At 46.7% G+C, this 22,353-nt stretch overlaps 1 protein-coding gene across 2 annotated transcripts in view; it reads left to right on the forward strand.

Moving 5' to 3' along the window:
* Window positions 1-22,353, forward strand: part of TRPM8 (transient receptor potential cation channel subfamily M member 8) — a 77,006-nt gene that overhangs the window by 34,867 nt on the left and 19,786 nt on the right. Inside the window, exons 11-20 of one of the 2 annotated variants that reach the window (XM_059393765.1) lie at window positions 54-344; window positions 2,104-2,199; window positions 3,008-3,137; window positions 5,128-5,273; window positions 7,604-7,716; window positions 8,117-8,333; window positions 13,085-13,176; window positions 14,439-14,580; window positions 15,651-15,822; window positions 16,956-17,133. In XM_059393765.1, coding sequence (XP_059249748.1) covers window positions 54-344; window positions 2,104-2,199; window positions 3,008-3,137; window positions 5,128-5,273; window positions 7,604-7,716; window positions 8,117-8,333; window positions 13,085-13,176; window positions 14,439-14,580; window positions 15,651-15,822; window positions 16,956-17,133 — 1,577 coding nt within the window. Of the gene's footprint in view, window positions 1-53; window positions 345-2,103; window positions 2,200-3,007; window positions 3,138-4,925; window positions 5,274-7,603; window positions 7,717-8,116; window positions 8,334-13,084; window positions 13,177-14,438; window positions 14,581-15,650; window positions 15,823-16,955; window positions 17,134-22,353 lie in introns of those variants that run through there. The other variant, XM_059393766.1, reaches the window with a different exon arrangement.

The following is a 22,353-nucleotide window of genomic DNA, read 5'->3' on the forward strand; positions in this document are numbered from 1 at the left end:
TTACTTCCTTGGCTGACCATGTGGTCTAAGTCTCCTCTCTGCTTTCTCCACAGTCTGCAGACCTTCAAGAAGTCATGTTCACGGCTCTTATAAAGGACAGACCCAAGTTTGTCCGCCTCTTTCTGGAGAACGGATTGAACCTGCGGAAGTTTCTCACCAATGACGTCCTCACTGAACTCTTCTCCAACCACTTCAGCACCCTTGTCTACCGGAACCTGCAGATTGCCAAGAATTCATATAATGATGCCCTCCTCACATTTGTCTGGAAACTGGTGGCTAACTTTCGGAGAGGCTTCCGGAAGGAAGACAGAAGTAGCAGGGACGACATAGATGTAGAATTTCACGTAGGTACCAGGGCGGGTTGTCTCCTTTTGAGTCTTCCCACAAAAAGTATCTCGACCTCCATCTTTCCCACTTCTTCCCTTATTGCCATAAAGTAGGTAGCATGTTGGCATTGTTAATTTTTGCTACTGCCTTTACTTAAGATAATGAGTCTACCTGGTGAGTAGTCAGATATCTTGCTCTAAGCTCTGTGCTATACTTCAAATTATTGTTGCAGCTTTTCTTCATTGCAATTCTCGGTGTGGCACACACACTTTCTGAAGGCATCTGACTAGGAAGAGGGACAAATGAATGGCTCCCTGTTCATGTCTCAGTCTTTTGGTTTTGGGTGTGATCAATTGCCCATGTAAAGGTCGGCCAAGTTTTCCTTTGTAGATAAAAGGGGTAGTGAATATTTTGAAAGGGCTAATCCAGGTTTCCATTTGGGATTCTGTTGTGGAGGTACAACCTGAATTCTCTCAGGTCTTTGTGTTTCAACCACCGGCAGGCCAAGTTTCCAAATGCCTGCACCTGCAACTCTTTGCTGAAGGTTTGTTCTGGTTGGAGTCCTATCAATACCAGCAGTTGGTGTATAAATACCCCAGCTCCCCCCCCCCACTTGGAGGAGCTAATTCTGAGGCATGTGTTCTACACTGGCTCCCAGGATTCCCTAGTGGTAGTAATCTCTAGTTACTGAGAGTGATGACTTGTTGATAACACACCCTTTCCATTGGTTCCTTTTTTTCTATCTTCTTTTCTCACTATCCTATGGGTTTTCCTGGGATCACCCCTCAAATCAACTACATATCTCAAATTCTTGTTGCTTCTGTGAAAACTCAAATGAGGTAATTATCTCCTATAATTTTAGGATTTTAATGTATGCATGTGGGTGCATTACAAAAATTTAAATGCGTTAGTTGTTTGAAGGAATTGGAACTCTTTAGAAAAGCTTCTGTTTGACGCTATTTGTGTTAAAAACCTTTGCAGTATCCATAATTCTTCCTAAAGCATTTTGGATCTTGGTAAAACCTATAGGGGAGTTTAGAAGGAGTAGAGATGTTGTTTTCAATCTGAAAAGTTGAAAGAAGATATCAGAAGATAGGGAATTCTGAGTAGCAGCCATTGCATGTATGAGGAATCAAAAGTTTGAACAAAGAAAGAAGCAAAGTTTTACATTGTCATTATTGAACTTAAGCTGTAGGAAAGTTAGAACTTAGTTGGAGGGACTTTTTTTTTTTTAAGATTTTATTATTTATTTGACAGAGATCACAAATAGGCAGAGGGGCTGGCAGAGAGAGAGAGAGAGGAGGAAGCAGGCTCCCCACTGAGCAGAGAGCCCAATATGGGGCTCCATTCCAGGACCCTGGGATCATGACCCGAGCCGAAGGCAGAGGCTTTAACCCACTGAGCCGCCTGGGTACCCTAGAGCGACTTTTTAAGATGAGAAACAGATTTATGTGATGAGAGGAATTCTTCAACCTTCCAGAAATTGTTTAGTTTTTACTGTTGGCACATGTTTCTACCCTTTGTGGCTTTCTGCCTGGTCATATGTTGTCTTTTATGATAGGTAAGAAATTTTTGACAAATTATCCTACCCAGTAAGTTGAAGTGATGAAAGTCACATCACTGTGCTGTTGAACTGGATTCCTATGCTAATATACAGAGCCCTCCATGCTTGGCGTGCTCCCTTGGACATCCCGACACCTGCTTTTATTCTTATGCCAGTGCATCTACTAAGGGGATATTCTATTTGCACGCTGACCACACACTAATTCCTTGCAGGACGTGTCTCCTATCACTCGGCACCCATTGCAAGCACTCTTCATCTGGGCCATTCTTCAGAACAAGAAGGAACTCTCCAAGGTCATTTGGGAGCAGGTAAATGTCTGGGCCTGTGCCAAATTTACCCCAAATGCTCGCTTTGTTGTGGTTGTTCGACCTCAAAACTCACATGCCTAATCCAAGACATCATCAATAAAATAGGATGTCTTGTGTCAAGTGAATACGGTTGTGCCTCTGTTTCCATGTCGATGGAGGCGTGATTGAGAGGGGAGGTCCCTGGAAGGTAGCTGTGCTTGGTGAGAAACCCAGTAGGCACTTGCTTCTCAGGTGTGTGTATGTGTTTTCCAAGTGGAGACAGTTTTTAAGTTTAATTAAAAAATTAATTTCTAGCTTTATTGTGTTAGAGATAGGAAGTAGGATTTGTATAAATTTTGCTTTGGGGAATGTATTGAGATGTATTTCCTTGTGATTTAGCACATAATGGTTTATGTTCGTTGTGTAGAAGCTACATTCTCCATTATTAGAACATAAAGTTGGATATTGAGAATAGAGTTCATGAGCACAGTCTTACTAACTACATCATCAGCTCTCCCGTGTCCTCAACCACTCTTCCCCTCTTTGAGCTGCCACAGTTTGGTGCTAGGCAGTCAGGTCTCATGCTATCAACAACTCACAACATTTATCTTGATATTTTATTTTTATATGCTAATTCCACATTCAAGACTGTATCTTCAGGGCCAAGACTATCTTGTGTACATTGCAAAGTTTATTCTGAATCATTATGAATGGTTCAGATTTCACCACTTCTTACTTTTGCCAAGAGTTTGTCCTTGCCTGACATTAATGTTGACTTGACCACTTTAAGGAATTATGAATTAACTAACGTTATCCACCCATCTAAAAGACCAGGGGCTGCACTCTGGCAGCCCTGGGAGCCAGCAAGCTTCTGAAGACTCTGGCCAAGGTGAAGAATGACATCAATGCCGCAGGGGAGTCTGAGGAGTTGGCCAATGAGTACGAGACCCGTGCAGCTGGTGAGTCTCCAGGAATGGGCCACCACAGTGGGCACCCACGTGGCTTGAGACACACATGCACCTGTAGTACTTATAGGCCAGGTGGCAGAGGTCAGAGGCATGTCCAGGCTCCCCTCTCTGGCATGATTTAGGGCTTGCAGACCACATGATCAGGGGTGTGCATGCTGTGGCAGAAGCCAAAGACCTCTCGGCTGTACCACCTACTGATGTTTTCAAGAATGGATGCAGGAGGGATGCCTGGGTGGCTCAGTTGGTTGTACGACTGCCTTCCGCTCGGGTCATGATCCTGGAATCCCGGGATCGAGTCCCGCATCGGACTCCCAGCTCCATGGGGAGTCTGCTTCTCTCTCTGACCTTCTCCTTGTTCATGCTCTCTCTCACTGTCTCTCTCTCAAGTAAATAAATAAAATCTTTAAAAAAAAAAAAAAAGAATGGACGCAGGACAATGTGGGTGTCTCATCCCACAACTGCCAGGGCCACACACAGGCTAGGTCTAAGAAACTCAGCACCACAGTCTGGGGGCAGAGAAGGAGTGTTTTAGGATGCTTTTGAGAAACTATGACAGATCTGAGACTTTTTTGTTAAGATTTTATCTATTTATTTGGCAGGGAGAGACACAGCAAGAGAGGGAACACAAGCAGGGAAAGTGGGGGAGGGAGAAGTAGGCTTCCTGCTAAGCAGGAGCCTGATGTGGGCCTTGATCCCGGGACCCCAGGATCATGACCTGAGCCGGAGGCAGATTCTTAATGACTGAGCCACCCAGGCGCCCCCAGATCTGAGATATTTATCTGTTAGTTATCAAGTTAGCCTATCTGTTTCATAGAGAGAAGACCCTACACCACTGGGTCAGAGATGCAGATGGTTTATTACTAAGGGTCCAGGCAGCAGTCAGAGCAGCGTCTTGGGTTGGTTCCCCATGCCTTCATTCCCCTGGAGTGACATGACTAAAGGCTTCTGTTGCCTGCCCTGCAGCTCCCCCAAAGTTTAGGAGACTTGGGGCTTCTCCTGGGGCTGCAGGTGACCCGCCCATGCTCCCTTCCAGGGCGTGATTGCTCGTTACCTGGAATGGAATGGGAGAGAGGCACTGCTAAACATTACCCTTCTGGAATGTCTGTCTTCTGTTTGCTGTTCAGTCATCCTTGAACAAAGCTTGTCAGTGCGGTTTGCCCAGACGGTCTGGACCAAGCAGGAGCGTGAGAAACTCAGAACGATTGCTTCCCGAAGACAGAGAGTTTGGGCCTGCTCAGTTTTTCCTTTCTCACTTGGGAGTTTTCAGTTTGCAATGGGGCAAGCTGCAAAATTGCACACAACTTTGTTGTCTCATGTAATGAAAAAAAAAAAAAGCCTCACGCGTTTGGCTTCTCTGTGTTGCCAAAAGGGCGTCCAATCGCTTTTCAAAATATATTACATTTCAAAGATATTTTATTAATTTCTGATTAAACTCAGAAAATGGATCTCAAGTATTTTGACTTTTAAAAAATTTCCCGGGAGGATTTATACTTCAATTTCTAGCATTAGGTCTCGAAGTGTAAGCACACCTTTAAAACAATAGGTCAGTGTTTCTTACACTTACTGGTTTGGTTGGTTGGTTCGCATGGTGTCTGATGAGGCAAAAAGCCCTCACCACAAGGCGGAGAATGTAAATGAAGGGAGATCAGCTGCTCTGGGAAAGGAAGCAGTGGGTCTGCGTCTCTCCCCAGGGCTGAGCCCCACAAAAGGAGGGTAGCTCCGTGTGTTCCATGCAGCTCAATTCAGTGGGCACTTACAGACCCCTGCAGCGATCAGGAGCTGCATTGGGCGTGGTGTCCCCCAAACCCCCTTTGTTCAGCGGAGGATGACGCCATGCCGGCATTCTCTCTGCCTTTTAGAAACCAGGCTTTTCACCAAGTCAGGGCTGGGTCGTGGGGGCGGGGCAGGCCCAGTCTGTGTATTTGCCATCTCTGCCTCCGGCTTGGCTTCCCTCCCTCTGGTGGTGGCCTTGTCTCCGCAGAGCTGTTCACAGAGTGCTACAGCAGCGACGAGGACCTGGCGGAGCAGCTGCTAGTGTACTCCTGTGAAGCCTGGGGCGGAAGCAACTGCTTAGAGCTGGCGGTGGAGGCCACGGACCAGCACTTCATCGCCCAGCCTGGGGTCCAGGTAAATGGCGTGCAGTCACCAAACATCACCTTCAGAGATGGGCCCTTTGCATCAGATGCTCTTTGTGGCATTGAACAAGAGAGTGTTAAAAGCAGATCTTCTCCTCTGATACAAGAACCCAAGCAGGGAAAATTGAGGGACGTTCCAGGAGATGGCAGCACATAGGCTTTGGTAGAGACCCTTGCTTCAAGAGACAGTGCAGGAGAAAGAGTATTCTTGGAGTTTCCACCAAGCACCCAGTACGGCACCATACTTAGGGGCTGAGTTGCTGGATCCCACATCTGAGGCTCAGTCTACTGTGTCTCCAGTTATGTGTGTGGTGATGGACCAAGGCATACAAGCTCTCTGAGCCTTAGTTCCCTTGTCTGTAAAGGAAGGGTTGCTGGGGGGTTTCAGGGAGATAGGATGTGACAGATGCAGCCCTCGACTTCAGTGCATCCTGTTATAGTTATTATGGGTAGTAATGGCACGAGAGGAACCAACACGACATGGAGTGAAGCCAGCCCAGAGGTTTCCTCCACTGAGTTAAACTAACTGTGGTTTGCACTGGGTGTCTCAGCTTGCTGAGGGGAGGTTTTCCACCCATAATCCCGGTTGGAGGGGTCTGGTGTGAAGCGGGGAGGAGTAGGAAGATGTGGGTGGATTGACACTTATCTGTCACCCACATGATGTACGTGATCGTGTTTTATCTTCATAGCATGTGTGGAAGTGGAGGTCATCTCATTTTACTGATAAGAACTCAGCTGTTCAGAGAGGTTCTGGAACATTCTCTAGGTTGCACTGCTAAGAAGGAGCAGAACTGAGATTTGGTTCCATGTTGATTGTTTTGTGGACTTCCCATTACACCCTGAAGCCAATAATCAGCGTGTTGAACTGAGGCTGGCACTGGGATCAGGGTTGCCCGGAGGGCTGATTTGGAGGCCAAGGAGGGCCACACTCTGCTCATAGCTCCTTTGGCCCCAAGCCCCATCGTGTTGGTGCCCCAGAGCTTGGGGTCTGGGGAAGGTTGACTCTTGATCTTGTCCGAGCTTACCGGTCCCAGCGGTTTCAGCCAGATGCCAATTCAATAATATTCACAGAAATCTCATGGCCAGACACATAGGATCAGGGAGCTGGCTTCCTGGGTGCAGGTTACAGCCTGGAGTCAGGTGTCGCTGGTGGCTATGGAACCCCAGCTAGGGGAGAGCCTCCTGTGACTGGGGGCTAGTGATACTGCTTGATGTATTCCTCCACCTTGGCAGGAGAGAAGAGTGAGGAAGGCTGGGTAATACCTGTCTTTGTTTGGCTCCCCGAGAAGCAGGCCCCAAAGCGAGGATTTAAATTCTTTGTTGTGAAGGTGAGCCTAGGAGGTGCATGTGGGCGCCGGGGCAGTGAGAACGGTGAGGGAAGGAAGCAGACACGGGTGTGCTAAAAGTTGCCACTGTGCTCTGCAGGGCTCAACCCCATGGAGACTTCCTGGGACTGTATTGAACTTGTCGTGGTGTGGCAAACAAGTTGGTGTTGACCCACCAAGTGCTGTTTGTCCTTTGTTGCGGCTGCCCGTCATGGGCCAAGCACACGCCTGGCCTCAGCAGCCTAGGCAGAGCCTGGCAGGCTCCCTGGAAGAAGCAGCTTCTGGGAGAGGGAAGGTCTGATGCAGCACAGGGGCCCTAGCTCTCCCAGCCAGTGCATCCACGCCAGACCCCTTCCGACGAACAGGGCCGTTTCTGAGAGCTGTGTGTTTCTTTGTTGTGGACACGTCTATGCTCACCCTTTTGTGTTGCCATGAAGTGTGGGTCTCGGAGGCAACCTGAGTTTTCTAATTCCCGCCTTTGTGGGACGCCCCATTCCATCTCTCCGGGGTTGGTGGTCTGGGAAGAGCGTTTTCCTGCATTTCAACTCCCGCTGATGTTGCGATGCCAGCTGTCACCCTGTTCCTCTCACCTGTCGGCCTCCAGCAATGAATCCTGGGGTTCCTGCAGGTAGCACTGGACGGGTGTGTGAATTTGCAATCAGCGAGGAGGAAGGAGCCAGAAAGACGCTTGTTTAAACTTACATAAGAAGAATTAGAGGTGGTTGAAATTCATGGCTTTCGGGAATTTGGCCTCAGACAACCTCTATTTTAAAGTTCACAGAACCCAAGTTAGGAAAGGACTGAAAATCGGACAGACTTGTGAATGGTTTTAGCATAGCCCTGTAGACTCCAGGTAACTAACACCAAAGGAGAAGACCTTAATTTGGAGGGTTATTTATTTTGAGGGGGTGCGAGGGCTGGGAAGAGAGGTTGCATACCATCCTGAATTTCATTGCATTAATAATGACCCACGTCCTTTATCTTTGTCTTCCTGTAGAATTTTCTTTCCAAGCAATGGTATGGAGAGATTTCCCGAGACACCAAGAACTGGAAGATTATCCTGTGTTTGTTCATTATCCCCTTGGTTGGCTGTGGCTTTGTATCCTTTAGGTATGAAACCGAGACACATAATTGTATGTGTAAGAGTGTGTGTGTGTGTGTGTGTGTGTGTGTACACGTTCTTATGTAGAGGGCTATAAAGCCTGGCATTTATGACATTCGTGAGAATCCCTACACAGTAGGGCTGGGGGTCTTTTCTGGCTTTTCCTGGTTTTGATTTTTAAATAGGTAGCGGTGGAAGTATGTCTTCAGTTTCCAAGGCGGAGCTTGGATTTGTTGGTCCTGGAAAGTCAGGGGCTGAGTTTTGGCCTGGTTGGTCTCAGAAGGCAGCTCTGGCTCCTCTGCCCCCAGCCGTGGGTCTGGATTCATCCATGTTCAGGAGGAGGACTGCAGCTCCTGCAGGACATGATGCTCTAGAGGGCGATGACAGTGTTCTCACCTCTTGGTCCAGGAAGAAGCCCATCGACAAGCACAAGAAGATCCTTTGGTACTATGTGGCCTTCTTCACCTCCCCGTTTGTGGTCTTTGCCTGGAACGTGGTCTTCTACATTGCCTTCCTCCTGCTCTTTGCCTATGTGCTGCTCATGGATTTTCACTCCGTACCACACTCCCCCGAGCTGGTCCTCTACGCACTGGTCTTTGTCCTGTTCTGTGATGAAGTGAGACAGGTAGGACAGTCCCCATGTGACACACCTCCTTCTTTCCTCAGCAGGTGGCATCTCCCTAGAGCAAAGGAGGAACAGAAGTTGCTTCTGAAGCTCCAAAGTCATGATTTTTCTAAAGTAAATGATGCATTTTCAACATCTTAGCACTCTAGTGAGGTTTCTTAGCACCAAGCTCGCTCCTTACTGATTAATGTTAATTGATGGAAATGAATTACTTCAGAATTGGGAATGTGTTCAAAGAGAAGATCGACCTTGGACTGTAACCCACTCCTGCCATTACCATCACCAGGGGAGGCAGGGGAGCTGGGGTGGGGCGGGGGCACTTTCAAGCTAAGAGCGTCTTAATGCCCAGTGTGTCAGAGTGACAGTGTTGGAAAGTCATATAAGTCCCTGTGGATTTCAGGGAGTGTGTGTGAATTATTCATGGTGCTTTTCTGCAGTTTCTCTGGGATCTGTTTTTTTGGCAGCCTCTCCCTGCCATTGAACCCAAAACTTTAGCCTAGTCCTGGCATATAGCAGGTGCTCAGTTAGTCACTGTTAGAGGGATAAATGTTGAGAGTGAAGGATGATGCTGTCCCTAGAGCATTATGAAAAGTCATCCCAGAAAATCTTTTCGGACTCAGTGATTATTTGAGCACTGCTGTTACTGTCACTTTTGTTGTCCCTCCTGAGCCCAAATCCAACATTGCTGATGTTTACATGATACTATGACAGGTGTTATGAGAAATTTGGGTTAGGGGAGGCAGGGAATGCTGTACTTGACCTCACAGAGTCACTGCCTTGTGTAGAAATCCTACCTTGCTTTCAACTATCATGCCAAGTCCGATAGACTTTTTTTTTTTTTTTTTTTTTTTTGGGCTTTCAGGGGCTGTGGATTGAAGACAGTTCTGATTTTTTTCTTTTCTCAGCAGGAGAGTGTCTTGATCAATTATCAATATGTACGATAGTCAGGGGGCCTGGGAGGAGTCCTGGCACCAGTGCCCTGCATCTGCCTTCCCCTGCCAAGAAGGTGCAGATGGGGGATAGAGATGGCATAGAAGTGGAGGAAGAACAAGACAAATGACACAAGTCAGTGCTGAGCATGGACACATATGGGCTTTCTGTCTCCAGCACCTATCCCTCAGGGTAGGACCCTGCTGATGGGGGGAGGATTCTGTGACCTCCCATCAGCCTCTTGAGGACCCCACATTCTGGCTTGTGAGGTCACAGCTCTATTTGGACACATGGGAGTTGGGACCCAGTGTATGAATTTTGGGAGGTACAATTTGTCCTTGGTGGTTGCTTCCTGCAATGGGTGGTGAAAAAAATTCTTTTCTTGCTTTTCCCCTTCCTCATTCATGCTCCCAGTGATTTCTCCATGAGTCTTGGGACTGACCCTGTCTCCCTCACTGCACTAAGGCTCTGAGGTGAAAGTCCAGGTGTTGTTTGGTTCCTCTAGGCATCGAAAGAAGTCAGGTGATCTGGAGACAGGACTTATTCTGGGTTTCTTTAGAGGACAGAGCTTGGCCTGGATGGAAGATGCAGGGAGATGTGTCTCGGCATAAACCAAACACTTCATTCATGCATTCCTTTTAATTACTTATTGAATTAAAGTATTGAATTTCTTATGGTACCTACTAGGTGCCAGGCACTGTTCTAGACACTGGTGATATAGCAATGAGCCAAACACACAAATACCTTTGTGCTTATGTAGCTTTCTCCCAGTTAACAGGGTCGGCAGGGTCATTTCTGGGAGCTTCCAAGGAGAGAACAGCACTGCACAATGAGTCGTGTGTTTACTGGGATGTTGGCCTAGAGGATTTGAAAGAGTGAAGTCTTAGGTCACAAACCTCTCCAATGTTGTATGTACATTTAACTACTAAATCATTTATTCAAGGAAGACTCAGGACAAGTGTATGTTGTTTGGAGAAGGATTCTGGGCAGGCAGTGTGAAGTGTTGCCTAGGAGCTGTGTACAGTGTTGTCCAGGTGCCGTGTGAAGTGTTGTCCAGGTGTAGTGTGCAGTGTTGTCCAGGTGCTGTATGAAGTATTGTCCTGGTGCCGTGTGAAGTGTTGCCCAGGTGCCGTGTGCAGTGTTGTCCAGGTGCCATGTGTGGTGCTGCCCAGGTGCCGTGTGCAGCGTTGTCCAGGTGCAATGTGTGGTGCTGCCCAGGTGCTGTGTGCAGTGTTGTCCAGGTGCAGTGTGTGGTGCTGCCCAGGTGCGGTGCTCAGAGTTGTCCAGGTGCAGTGTACAGTGTTGCATAGAACAGGGACATTGAGTAGAGTGACCAGTGGGCTGATGGGCAGGAATCCTGGGCTGGGAAGTGAGCTGCAGAGGTGCCCGGGTAAGATAATGCACTTCCCAGTCATTCCCGGGGGCCTGCCCGGTGGAGGTGAGGCCCACATGTTCTGGCTGAGTCTCTCTAGTCTGTCTACATTTACAAAGGGTGATATGTAGGCATATAGCTTTAGGCAAATGTTTCTTCTCTTTTCTTTAAACATCATTTTGAACAGACTAGTTTCATTTAGCAGTCCTGAGTATTAAGGCAATGATATGGGAGCACCTTGGGCTGAGGGCTGGGAGAGAGGATCCAAGCCCAGCTCTGCTATGGGAGAGCTGATCCTGCAGTCTGTGAGCTGGGCTGCGGCACAAGGCCTCCAAGATTCTCCTCCTTCAGGGAGTCTGACGCTCGGGGTCGCTGTTTCTCTTCCGGCTGCAGGCTCCAGTGGCTAGAATCCTCAGTTCGCTTTCCCCTGCTGACCTGGCGCTGTCTTAATGAACCTAACTCGCACTTGTCAGGAGAAAAAGAGACCTGAACAGAATGTTACCTGTTTTAGGTTGTGTCTGGGTGTCACAAAGAATACCCTCCTAATGTTTCCTTCCCTGGGGGCAGATGTAATAAACTAAGTTGAAATTTTCAACCAAGGCAGTCCATAAGTACAAATGTCCAGTAATCAAGTTGTGGATATTTATGTAACAGGAGACAAGTTCCACCATCCCTTTGTGGAAAGTGCTGTTCAGTCTTAAGGCTCATTGAATCCCCCAATCCTGAAAGATACGGTGAAATAAGTTTTTTTTTGTATTTTATGAATATAGCCCATCTCTGTCATTCCATTCATAAAAAAGGCTTCTATTCATTTAAAAAAAAAAAAGTGCTTTCTCACTGCAGCGGTGCCTCCAAGCTGATCTATTTAGGGTTTTTCCATCTCTCAGGCCAGGATTCTGAAAGGCTGAGCTGGGCTGGGGCTGCTGCTTGCTCTGTATGTATCTGTCTCCCAAACCCAAAAAAGGGTTTTAGAGGGAACAGGTGGAAGGTAGGGCTTGTCCCACCCACTCTCATTTTTCAGATGGTTCTTGGTGGGTAATCCGCGAGACTGGGTCCACTTCAGTGGATGCTGAGGTGTGCTGACTCGGTTTTGGGACTCACCCATTCAGCCATCCCACAGAGAAGTGTGGTCACCTTGGGGCTGGGAGATTTTATTTCCTTGGTGCTTGATTGCATAAGGCCCTCACCACGTTTGTCTACCAAAGCTGCTGTTTGCATTTATAAATGAAGAAAAGGAAATACTCCTTGAGAAATGGATGATGTTTCCTGAATCCCTTCCAAGTTTAAAGCTGTAGGATTTCTGTGGGTTGTAGTGAAGCAGCGGGATGCTGACAAGATGAAACTCTCTGAGACCCAGAACCCGTGAGCCTGCCACTTGCTGGCGTCTGCCTCAGGCAAGTTCCTTAGCTTTTATTTCCCTACGCTTTATTTTTGGGGAAAGAATAGGAAACGTGTGTTCTATTTGAATATCAGATGGACCCATAGTGGTGAGTTCATTTAGTGAAATCAAAAGGATTGAGTTGATGACACTTCTTGGCATTGGTTTCGTGCCTCGCACAAGGCAATATGCTGGATTCCTTACCTGAGCTCCCTTGGATTTTGTCCTACCTCCCCTCCAGTCCTGACCACGTTTCATTTTAAGGATGTCTAATGACTACTTTTGCCCCAGGGCCAATAGCTTCCTTGAGAATTTGTGTTGCACTTAATCTGAGGTCCAGTGTGCCAGGAGTCCAGCACAGGTGTTTGGAATTCTGTGGGCTCTCAAATAAATGGACAGATGAACAAGAGGGTCAGAGGTCCCCAGACCCAGCAGACAGAACATCAAGAGGCTATCTAGATGTGGTCTTCTACTGGATTGCCCTTTCTCTGTTTATCTCCTGACATGCCTTCTTCTGACAAATCATGGCAATATGCACAAATGATGGAAGGATCGCTGATACACATTGTTCCTGTCAGTCATTTCTGCAAACACATCTGCCCACACAGGTGAAGCACACAACCCCTGTGTGCAAATTTAAAAAAAAATCTTTTTATCAAGATGTTTTATTTCCACATGCCAGAAAGTATTTATGATAAATACACAAATCGATGATGACAACAGTATGGATAATACCCTCTAGTGTTGTGCAGTGCACAGCTTATACCACTGTACCGGGTAGCCTGGGTATTCCACATTTGCCTACACAGGCTGGGCCTACTGTCTGTGGGTTCATCTTTAAAGAACAGTAAGGATGCCTGTGTCCCTTTTCTGACTTTGTCAGCAACACATGCATAACAGAACAGCGAGCATGCAACCTACTTTCCAATCCCCCTGGAATATCACAGGGTATGAGGGGGTGCATACTGTTGGCTCAAAAAAAATGTGTGAACATTTAAAAAAGAAATCTGGAACCAGCTGATGTTTCCCAGCTGCTGATGCTCTCTCTCTCTGTCCCTTTCTGTGCTGCAGTGGTACATGAATGGGGTGAATTATTTTACTGATCTGTGGAATGTCATGGACACACTTGGGCTTTTTTACTTCATAGCAGGCATTGTGTTTCGGTAAGTAGACCTCACCACCTTTCCCAGTTTCAGGTGCTTTTGGATTTCCTTGGGTGGGTAAGTGAAGAAGAGGTCTTTGATATTTCAAGTCCAAGATGAGTCTGATTCCCTTCTGCCCCCATTTTGAGATTATTGCAAACGCCATTGTCTCGGCCTCTTTGAGACACAGCTTGGCTGGCATAAAGTTGCATCTCTTTTCTTTTCCCTCCTGGTGATCTATACTTGAGATGCATACAGATCTATACTTGGTGCATACAGAATTTGCGAGAGATGATTAGAAATTGAGGAGAGCCATATAATCTTTGAAAATGTACTTCTGCTTAGATGCTGGCTATGGAGAATGTCTCTCAAAGCCAGAGTATAGGATGAGAAAAACCAATCTAGAATCACCGTTGAAAAACAATGTGTACTTCCCATGGTAGAGAAATTGGGACATACCCAAACCATGGCTTGCATTGCCTATGCCCACCTCTCTCAGGCCTGCCTCCCCCAGGTAGCTTCAAGCTGAAGTTCATGGTCATACCTGAGCTGTATGCATGGTGTCCTCTGGCAGAGAAGCCTGACTCTTCATATATATGCCTACCCATGCTCACTCTGCAATTTGCAGTGAGTAAAAACCCAATTTCCGCCTCCACTAATTTTCCTTTCTGCTTGGGTTCAGCATTTGAACCACATGATTTCTAGAGAATTCCAGGTAGAAGGCATATAAGGCTTTCAATAAACACATTAGCAGGGGGTGAGCTAACCAAATGATCTGGTACAAATGAGGGATGTCTCATTAGGGGAAACCTGGCAGAGCCACTTCCCAAGAGGTTGAGCAAGGATGGGGATTGGGATCATTATAGGGGCTGTGGGAGTGAGGAAGTCAGTGGTAATGTGACTGGGTTCTTGCAGTAGAAGTGTTGGAGGATGAAGGACTCAAGGGCAAGAAACTCTGAAAGCTCTCCTGGAGGCCACAGGAGCAGAAGACCAGTGACGGACAGGTGGTGTCCTTGGACTGTTTCCACTAGCTCCCAGGGCCCTGACTAGGTTTCTTTGTGTTTGGTTATGATGGGTTAGCACGGTGATGGGTATTAAGGAGGCCACGGATTGCGTGGAGTACAGGGTGTTATACACAAACAATGAATCATGGAACATGACATCAAAAACTAGTGATATACTGTATGGTGACTAACATAACATTGAAAAAAATAAAATCTTTAAAGAAATTAAAAAAAACCAAAATTTTGAACTGTTTTGTTAATATCTCCTTCCTTCCATAGGCTCCACCCTTCTAATAAAACCTCTCTGTATTCCGGACGAGTCATCTTTTGCCTGGATTACATTATATTCACTCTAAGGTTGATCCACATTTTCACTGTAAGCAGAAATTTAGGACCCAAGATTATAATGTTGCAGAGGATGGTAAGAATGGAGAATATTGTGGTTGCCATTCTGCTTGCTAGACCCAGAGTTCCTTCTGTTGTTGGTAGAAGGGTTTTACCCATAGACATGTCACAATTGGTAAGGTTTGCTTTCCTTGATGTGTTTTTCAATCAGGGGCCTCTCTCAGCTTAAAATTTAACAGAAGATGACTACTAGGAGCAAATGGTTAGTTAAGTGCATTGCTAAGAAAAGTATCTATTTCGATTTTACTCTTTACCAGGTGATTTCATTTGAGTCACTTGAGTCAAACTGAGTCACAGCTCAGTAAGAGCATAGACAGAATAGGAATGGTTATAGCCATTTATAGATGGGGACCATGGAGGTTAATATGTTTGTCTGGAGGTGTGCAACGGATTAGGGCTTCAATTCTATAAACATGTGGTATAGATGTAGGATCAGCATTACCAGCGCTGTTCCATAGGGACATCCAACAGAAAGATAATTACACACTGACGATGTTGGTTTCCTAAGCTTGTTTTCCAGATGACCCAAACCTCCCGTGCTTCTGTCTTTAAATCAGATGGGCCTTTGGATTAGCTCATCTGGAGGTTGCTTTCCAACACTGAGGTTCTTTTGAGTTTGTGGTTTTTAATTCAAAGCATATCTGAGGCATCAAGTCACTATGAAGTCATGCTGTGTGTGCAAAAAGTTAAAAAAATGAAAACTGTGCATTCTTTTAAAGACAGTTTTTATTTTCCTTAAAAAAAAAAAACACACAAAACAACACTGAAGACACAATGTAGGGATTTCAAGAATGTGAGCACAAGAAGAGGTAGAGAAGGACAGGTTCTCTGAGGTGGTGCCTCTTTTGCTTTCAAGCCGGTCTCTTATCCAGGAAATTTCTGGTGCTGAGTTGGTTTGGAGACCTATAAACAAAAATGCATCAGTTTCAATTCTGGGAGATAGATGTCCCAAGACCCCAAGGTGGCAATGGTCATTTTTAAAATCACACTGGGTGACTAGAACCTCCACCCTTCCCTGTAGTCAATTGAGCAGATGAGCCCCCTGGGGCACAGACCTGACTCTGTTCTTGTGTCCTCCCTTGACAGCTGGTCGACGTGTTCTTCTTCCTGTTCCTCTTTGCGGTGTGGATGGTGGCCTTTGGCGTGGCCAGGCAAGGGATCCTCAGGCAAAATGAGCATCGCTGGAGGTGGATATTCCGCTCAGTTATCTACGAGCCCTATCTGGCCATGTTTGGCCAGGTGCCCAGTGACGTGGATGGTGAGCCTGACCCGGCCTGGGAGGGGACATCTGGGAGCAGGTGATTGCTTCCAGAACCAGCCCCCAGCGCTCCCTGCTCTGACCCAGAGCAGAAGTTGGGCCAATACCAGGGACTGAACACTGACCCTCTCAACCTTTCCTTTGTGTCTGAGTGGGATTTTTACGTCCGCCTTGCCAACGTGTCCAACAGTGTTAGGCTGCAATTTTGAAACTTCTTGAAAATAGTGTTTCTTATGTTTTCAACAGCGATGTTGCCATGGACAGCAATGAACCTCACTAGTGCAGAAATGCACTCTCTTATATAACTGGGTGCCCATTTTATTTCCAAAAAAGCAATATTGAAAATTTTGCACAGGAACCTGCAATCTCAACTTCTGGCCTTAGCTTCTGCCGAGCATCCTTCAGAGGCAGGAGAGTGGCAGCACAGATGGCATTAATATGCTCATGCCTGGTTTATGTGAGGAAAGTGCGGGGCATGTGCAGACCAGTGTGTGTCTTGAATGAGCTGTCTAAAGCATCTTTATGATGCTGACGAGAGCCTGGGCTTGTCATGTTCTGTCCTGCTGGGACACGATGATCCTGATGTTTCCCCTGCCCTACTGGTTGCATTTCTGAGCTCCCTGGTGTTTTGTCCATTATCCTTGTGGCCTCGGGCTGTCCTGGCCTCTTCTGCTGCAACCTCTTCTAAAACCTAAGCTCTTTTCCTGTGCCCTGATGGGAAGGCACGTTGTTAGTGTTATTTCCCTTATGCAGCTGTAGTCACCATTTTACCTAAGGGAGTGCATTTTGTCCTCGGGACAGCCCTTTCCCCGGTAGCTTTAGTCACGTGTGAGGATTTGGATTTTCTCCAAGGTCCACATTCCAGGGTCTGTCGCTACCGTTCACGCAGTTGTGCGAATCCTGTTCTTGACATCCCTGATTTCATTCCTCATCTCCAGTTCATCAGGTGGTTTTGTTGATTTTATCTCCTCAGTGTCTGTGCAACCAGAACACTTTCTACCATTCCCACCACCCCAAGCCATCCTCACTACCTGCTCATTGTCATGTGGCCCTCCCACCCCCACCCTGGGGGCGCTGTAGTACCGTTCCCTCCAGAGGGTCCTCTCCTTGCCTTTTGGTCTCTACATCCTCAGGTACCACGTACGACTTCTCCCACTGCACCTTCACTGGGAATGAGTCCAAGCCCCTGTGTGTGGAGCTGGATGAACACAATCTGCCTCGCTTCCCCGAGTGGATCACCATCCCCCTGGTGTGCATCTACATGCTCTCCACTAACATCTTGCTGGTCAACCTGCTCGTTGCCATGTTTGGGTATGTGCTCAGTCATGAGTTTCTCGGGTGTTCCTGGTGGGCAGACCGTGTGCCAGCTGGGGCTGGAGAAACCAGGAGCAAGGCCATGATGGTCCACCCTTGAGCAACTTGTGTTAGCACTTAGGGGACTGCAGGTCTGGAGGCAGGGGCCGTCTTAAAGGGACTATAATAAAAATACAGCATGTCCCTATTTGCTGTGCTATAAGCTTATATGACATTACACCCAGGTACCTGTGACACTCTTCAGCACATTCAGACCTTGTACGTCTAGCATGCATTCAGCCATCTCCCTGGGTGCCAGGATGTCGGTGTGGCACTGGTGCGGTGCAGCTCCTCCCCAATATCCATGTTTTCTATGGACTTGGTGGCTTGGATTCTAGGGTTTAAAGGACTCAGCCTCTAGTTAGTTGCTGCTTTGAAGTTTTTCAGCTTTCTTCTTAAAATTTTTTTAAAGGTATTATTTATTTATTTGAGAACAAGCAAGAGAGAAAGTGAGAGAGAGCGAGAGAGAGAGAACATGAGCTGGGGGGAGGGGTGGTGGGAGAGGGAGAAGCAGGCTCTCCACTGATCGTGGAGACTGATGCGGGCCTTGATCCCAGGATACCGGGATCATGATCTGACCCAAAAGCAGGCACTTAACCAACTGAGCCACCCAGGTGCCTGATGTTTTTCAGTTTAAATACAGATCACAAGAGCAGAGTCAGAAGAGTGACTTTCTTTTGGGGCTCATGTCTAATGAGGTGGAGGAGAATATGATGGTGGCTCTAAAAAATTTGTATTGCCGTTGGTAGCTCTCCTTACGACTTTTAGAAAATCATGATTTTTCTTTTCCTTTCATCTTTTTTCAGAGGGTTTCCAGGGGCTCCAGTTGTAGTTAAAGTGTGAGAACTGTAGTATGTTGTTGCTTTAAGGTAGGTAGCGATTTTGAGTATGTGACCCCAGCGCAGACAGACAATTTAGCAACAAAATATCCTTGTTAAACCTTGGGATGGAAAAGAAACAGAATCAAAAACCAAAAAACTAGGAAAGACAAGATAAACACTTTTGGTTTTGTAAAGCAAGTGTTGAAGGTAAAGGTTGCTATCAGATGAAGTCCTGTGGTAAGTAATGGAATGGCAGAAATGTGTGGTGGCCAAAGACTTTTGGTTCCTAATGTAGAAAGAGCTTCTGCATATTGGTAGCAAAGAGAAGATAAAATAGAAATTTGGTGGAGGAAGTGTCATTCGGAGAAGAAAAATTCAAATGGCAGAAAATCCCATGAAACAGGGCTCCATCTTGTTGATGGGAAGGGCCCAATGAAGCCAACAAGAGGCTGGTCTAGGACCCATCAGATGAGTGGAAATTTTAAAAAGTCGTTTGTGTTGGGGATGAGGCTGGGAAATGGGCGTTGCTGCTGGCCATGTGAATTGCCTCTAGGTCTGTGGAAAGTGATATGAAAAGAGTTATTAGGAGAAAAAAACATACAAATCTTTGACTTAACTCTCTTATATCTGGGATTCTATTCTAAGGACGTATATCCAAGGATGCCTGTTGGATCATTGTTTGATGCCTGTTGATAGGGGGATGGTCGAATAAAATTTGTTATAGATGACTGAGTTTTGTGCAGGTCTCACAAAAGGTAGACCTCTATTTACTGACTTGAAAGGATGATATTTTGCTAAATATAAAAGGCAAACTGAAGGCTAATTTTTATGGCATAATCTCATTTCCTTCCAGTAAAAAATAAATGAAAAGAATCAAGTATGTATTTTCACTCGTTACAGTGATTGTATATTGCTTTCAGAATTTAGAAGAGAAATAAGAAAAAAAACATTGTCCCATAGAGCGCTGGGCCCCTGAAAGACACAAGGATTGCACATGGGGGTCAATGGCCTCCCTTTGCACAGGGCTGGGTGGGAGCACGTGCCTCTGGGGATGTCACCTGCCTGTCAGGCTGAGCAGTGTAGCCATCTGGTCTTCCAGTGTACAATGAAGCCCTCCCCCAGCCCAGCCTTGACACTGTCATGTTTCTGAAATGGCACTGCTCTACTTAAAATTCTGGAAGGATTTCAGTATTTCCGCATAGCTTTCAGGGTAAATTTCAGGCTCTTCAGCTTTTTCCCAAGGCTGTCCATGACCTGGCTTTTGAACACACCCAGACGTCTGCAAGTGCTGGTCCCTCAGCTGGGATTGCTTGGCTCCATTTTGCTTGTCTCAGCCCCAGTTCCACTGGCCTTTTAAGGAACTATGCATTGTCCTTTGCCCAAGGGGTCCCCGATACCCTCCCCACTTTGTGTAGAGACTCCTTGCACCCCCTTGTGCAGTGATGACCTTCTCTCCTTCTGGATGGTACATTCTAGAAGATGGAGATTGGGCCTGTCTCAGCACCTGGGACCTTGTGGGTTGTATGGATGGAACGAACAGGGCTTTTCCCATGGTTAGTTCATCATTCAGTTATCGCTCAGGGACCCGGCCTCTGGGTCTTATACTCAAGAAGTACTAGCGGCGAATAATGGACCAGCAAGGGCTTCATTGCGTAGATATATAACATCTGTTCCGTGGCAGGTGCCTGGGCCACGGAGATCGTGTGACTGTTGTTTCCACATGGACTTAAAGAGGGCATAGGTTGCCTTCTCCATCACCATCCCCAGCAGGTGGCCAGGGAAGGACTCAGGAGTCAGGATGCTAGATGCTATCCTGGCCTGAGCTGCAGAGACAGGCGTCAGAGGCTGGGTGTTCGTGTGTCCACGTGAGAGCAGCAAGAGAAGGCAATTCCCAGAGGTGAAGTTGGGCAGAGAGGAAATGGGATGGTGTGGGGTCCCATTTTACAGTGATGACACACCTTCATGACCTTTACACCCAACACTGGCGACGCCTTGTGAAGTCTGATCACAGAGATAATCTCCACAGAAATTAAACAAAATGGCCGACAGCTCCCAGTGCCAGACAGTTGAGCTACACGAATTTGGTAAATCTCAGAGAGGCCCTTAGAGCTGTCCCATGTCTGTGTGCTGTGAGATAGTCACAAAAGCCCTTCTTGAGGACCACACCGCATGGGAGTCCATTATCTGTATTACAATCATGAACAGATAGAACTTGGGGCCAGGAGGGACAGGAACCCAGCCTGTCATTTTCATGTTGAGGAAGTGGACAACTCCACATCTATGGCTCCGGCTACAGTCCACGGCTCCGGCCACAGCTCTGCCCACTCAAGGCTGGATGCAGCCCTCCTCCTTGCAAGACCCCAAGCATGGCCTGGTAACTTAATGTTGCCCTATTCAGTACTTAGGTGTGACAATTTGGGGGCATCCCTTCCCTGGGCGGGTGCTGTCTAGAGCAGTCCTGGGTTCAACCAAGGGCTTTCTCTTCGTTAATCACCATCCTGGAAACTTGGGAGCACCTAGAACCACTCCCTTCCCATCCTTGGGCTAAATCATCAGAACACGGTTTCTGATCATGGCGGTCATTGTGCTGGGCTTTGGGAGCCCACCACCCCAGGCTACAACCCTGCCTGGCAGCACATACAAATATTCATGTAACAGCATAGCTGTACCCAATGGCAAACTTATGAACTGGAGTGTAAATGCGCACTTGGGAATTTTAAAACAGCACCGAAGTGCTCTCCAGATGGTATTCAGTGGGGGAGGTAATGGATGCAGGCCTCTGTGATTATTCTGCATTAAAGTTATCGATCTCAGGCCCTGTGTGGCTTATCAGAGCATGACGTGAACTTCAAGTCAGTAGATGATACTGGGTCATCTTGACACACAGCTGTGATGCTTGTGGACACTGTGTCCTGCAGATAAATCCCTGTGCGTTTCTTCCAAAGGGGACTGGCCAAACATGCCCTGACTGAGGGTTATTTCTGGGACCCAGGTATGTTTTAACCTTTGGAAAAATATATGTCCATTATGAATATGCAGAAAAATAGAGAAAATGAAAGGATCACCTGGTACCAGCTAAGGGTTTGGTGCCTCTCCACCTGGTTAAGAAGAGTTCTTAAAGTGGATGGGGGAAAAAAAGCAGATAATGTGGTCCTAAGACAACCTCAGGTTCCCTGATACTCCTCTGGGCCCGGCCATACACATGCCCATCATGGGCTACCCTCATGTAATTATCGATCATTTTCATGTAGGTGAGGCTTCCTTATCATTTTGCAAATGAGGAGTAGGAGGCAGAGAAAGGTTAAGTCTCTGCTGTTGAAGAAGTTGATGGGCACATAAACAGATACATATAATACCATAAATAATATACTGTACTGTAACAATATAATGTAATAGAATAGAATACAGTATCATATAAGCAGCACTGAAAAATGTTACAGGGACTGTGGAGCACAGGGGGAGGTTAGGAAGTGAGACAGAACATTGGGGACAGGGCTAGGGTGAGCAGCCTCGAGCAGAGGGGACATTTGCTTAGAGGACCTCTTGCTGGGAGCCCCGAGCCCAGCCCAGGGTTGGGGGTGAGAGAGGGAGGGCAAAGGAGGGGGAGATAAAGCTAGTCTGGGGAGAATCAGCCACTGAGAAAGGTGGAAAGGTAGGCAGGGGCTAGATTGCAGGATGTTTTTTATGCCATGTTAAAGAAGCTGAACATTTTCTCGCAGGTGAAGGGAGATCTCATGGGTCTTTACACAGGTACAAGGCATGGCCTTCATTGTGTTAGGCTGATAGCAAAATACTTACCTGAGTTAGCACTTTAAAACTCAGTGCAGTGAAATCGCATGTTGTCTCTTACTGTGTGTAAGAGTTACAGACGTTGTGCCTACTTTTTGATGCCGTGGAAATGAGAGGGGAATCAGGATGTGCACAATGGGGCAGTGGGAGGATGCAGAAGTCAGGGTCCCCAGGGCCACAGGGCAGCTCTGGCCGGATATTGCTGGTGTGTCGGGAAAGGAGGAACAGATGGAAAACGTATGAAATCTGTGAAAAGCTTACAGGAGGTGTTTCCTGATTGAAATCTAGCTGGCAACTCTCTCGTCTTTCAATTTATTCTAAAATTCTGCCATTGTTTTAGCAACTACTTTTCCATTGTGATTTTTTTTTCAGACTTGACATTCTGTTCTGTTGATTAGTCTATTTTGGTTTTTACTACCAAGTGGCTTTAATTACTGACTTTAAAAAAATTATTTTCACATCTGTTGCACAAGTTCCTCTCATTATTCTGATGAAAAACTTTTTTTGGATTTTCTCAAATATTTAATATGGAGGCGTCTAAATCTTATCTTCTGAAATCCTTTTTTCT

The sequence above is a fragment of the Mustela nigripes genome, chromosome 3 (assembly GCF_022355385.1).
Source record: "Mustela nigripes isolate SB6536 chromosome 3, MUSNIG.SB6536, whole genome shotgun sequence".
In the NCBI taxonomy this organism is placed as follows: domain Eukaryota; kingdom Metazoa; phylum Chordata; class Mammalia; order Carnivora; family Mustelidae; genus Mustela; species Mustela nigripes.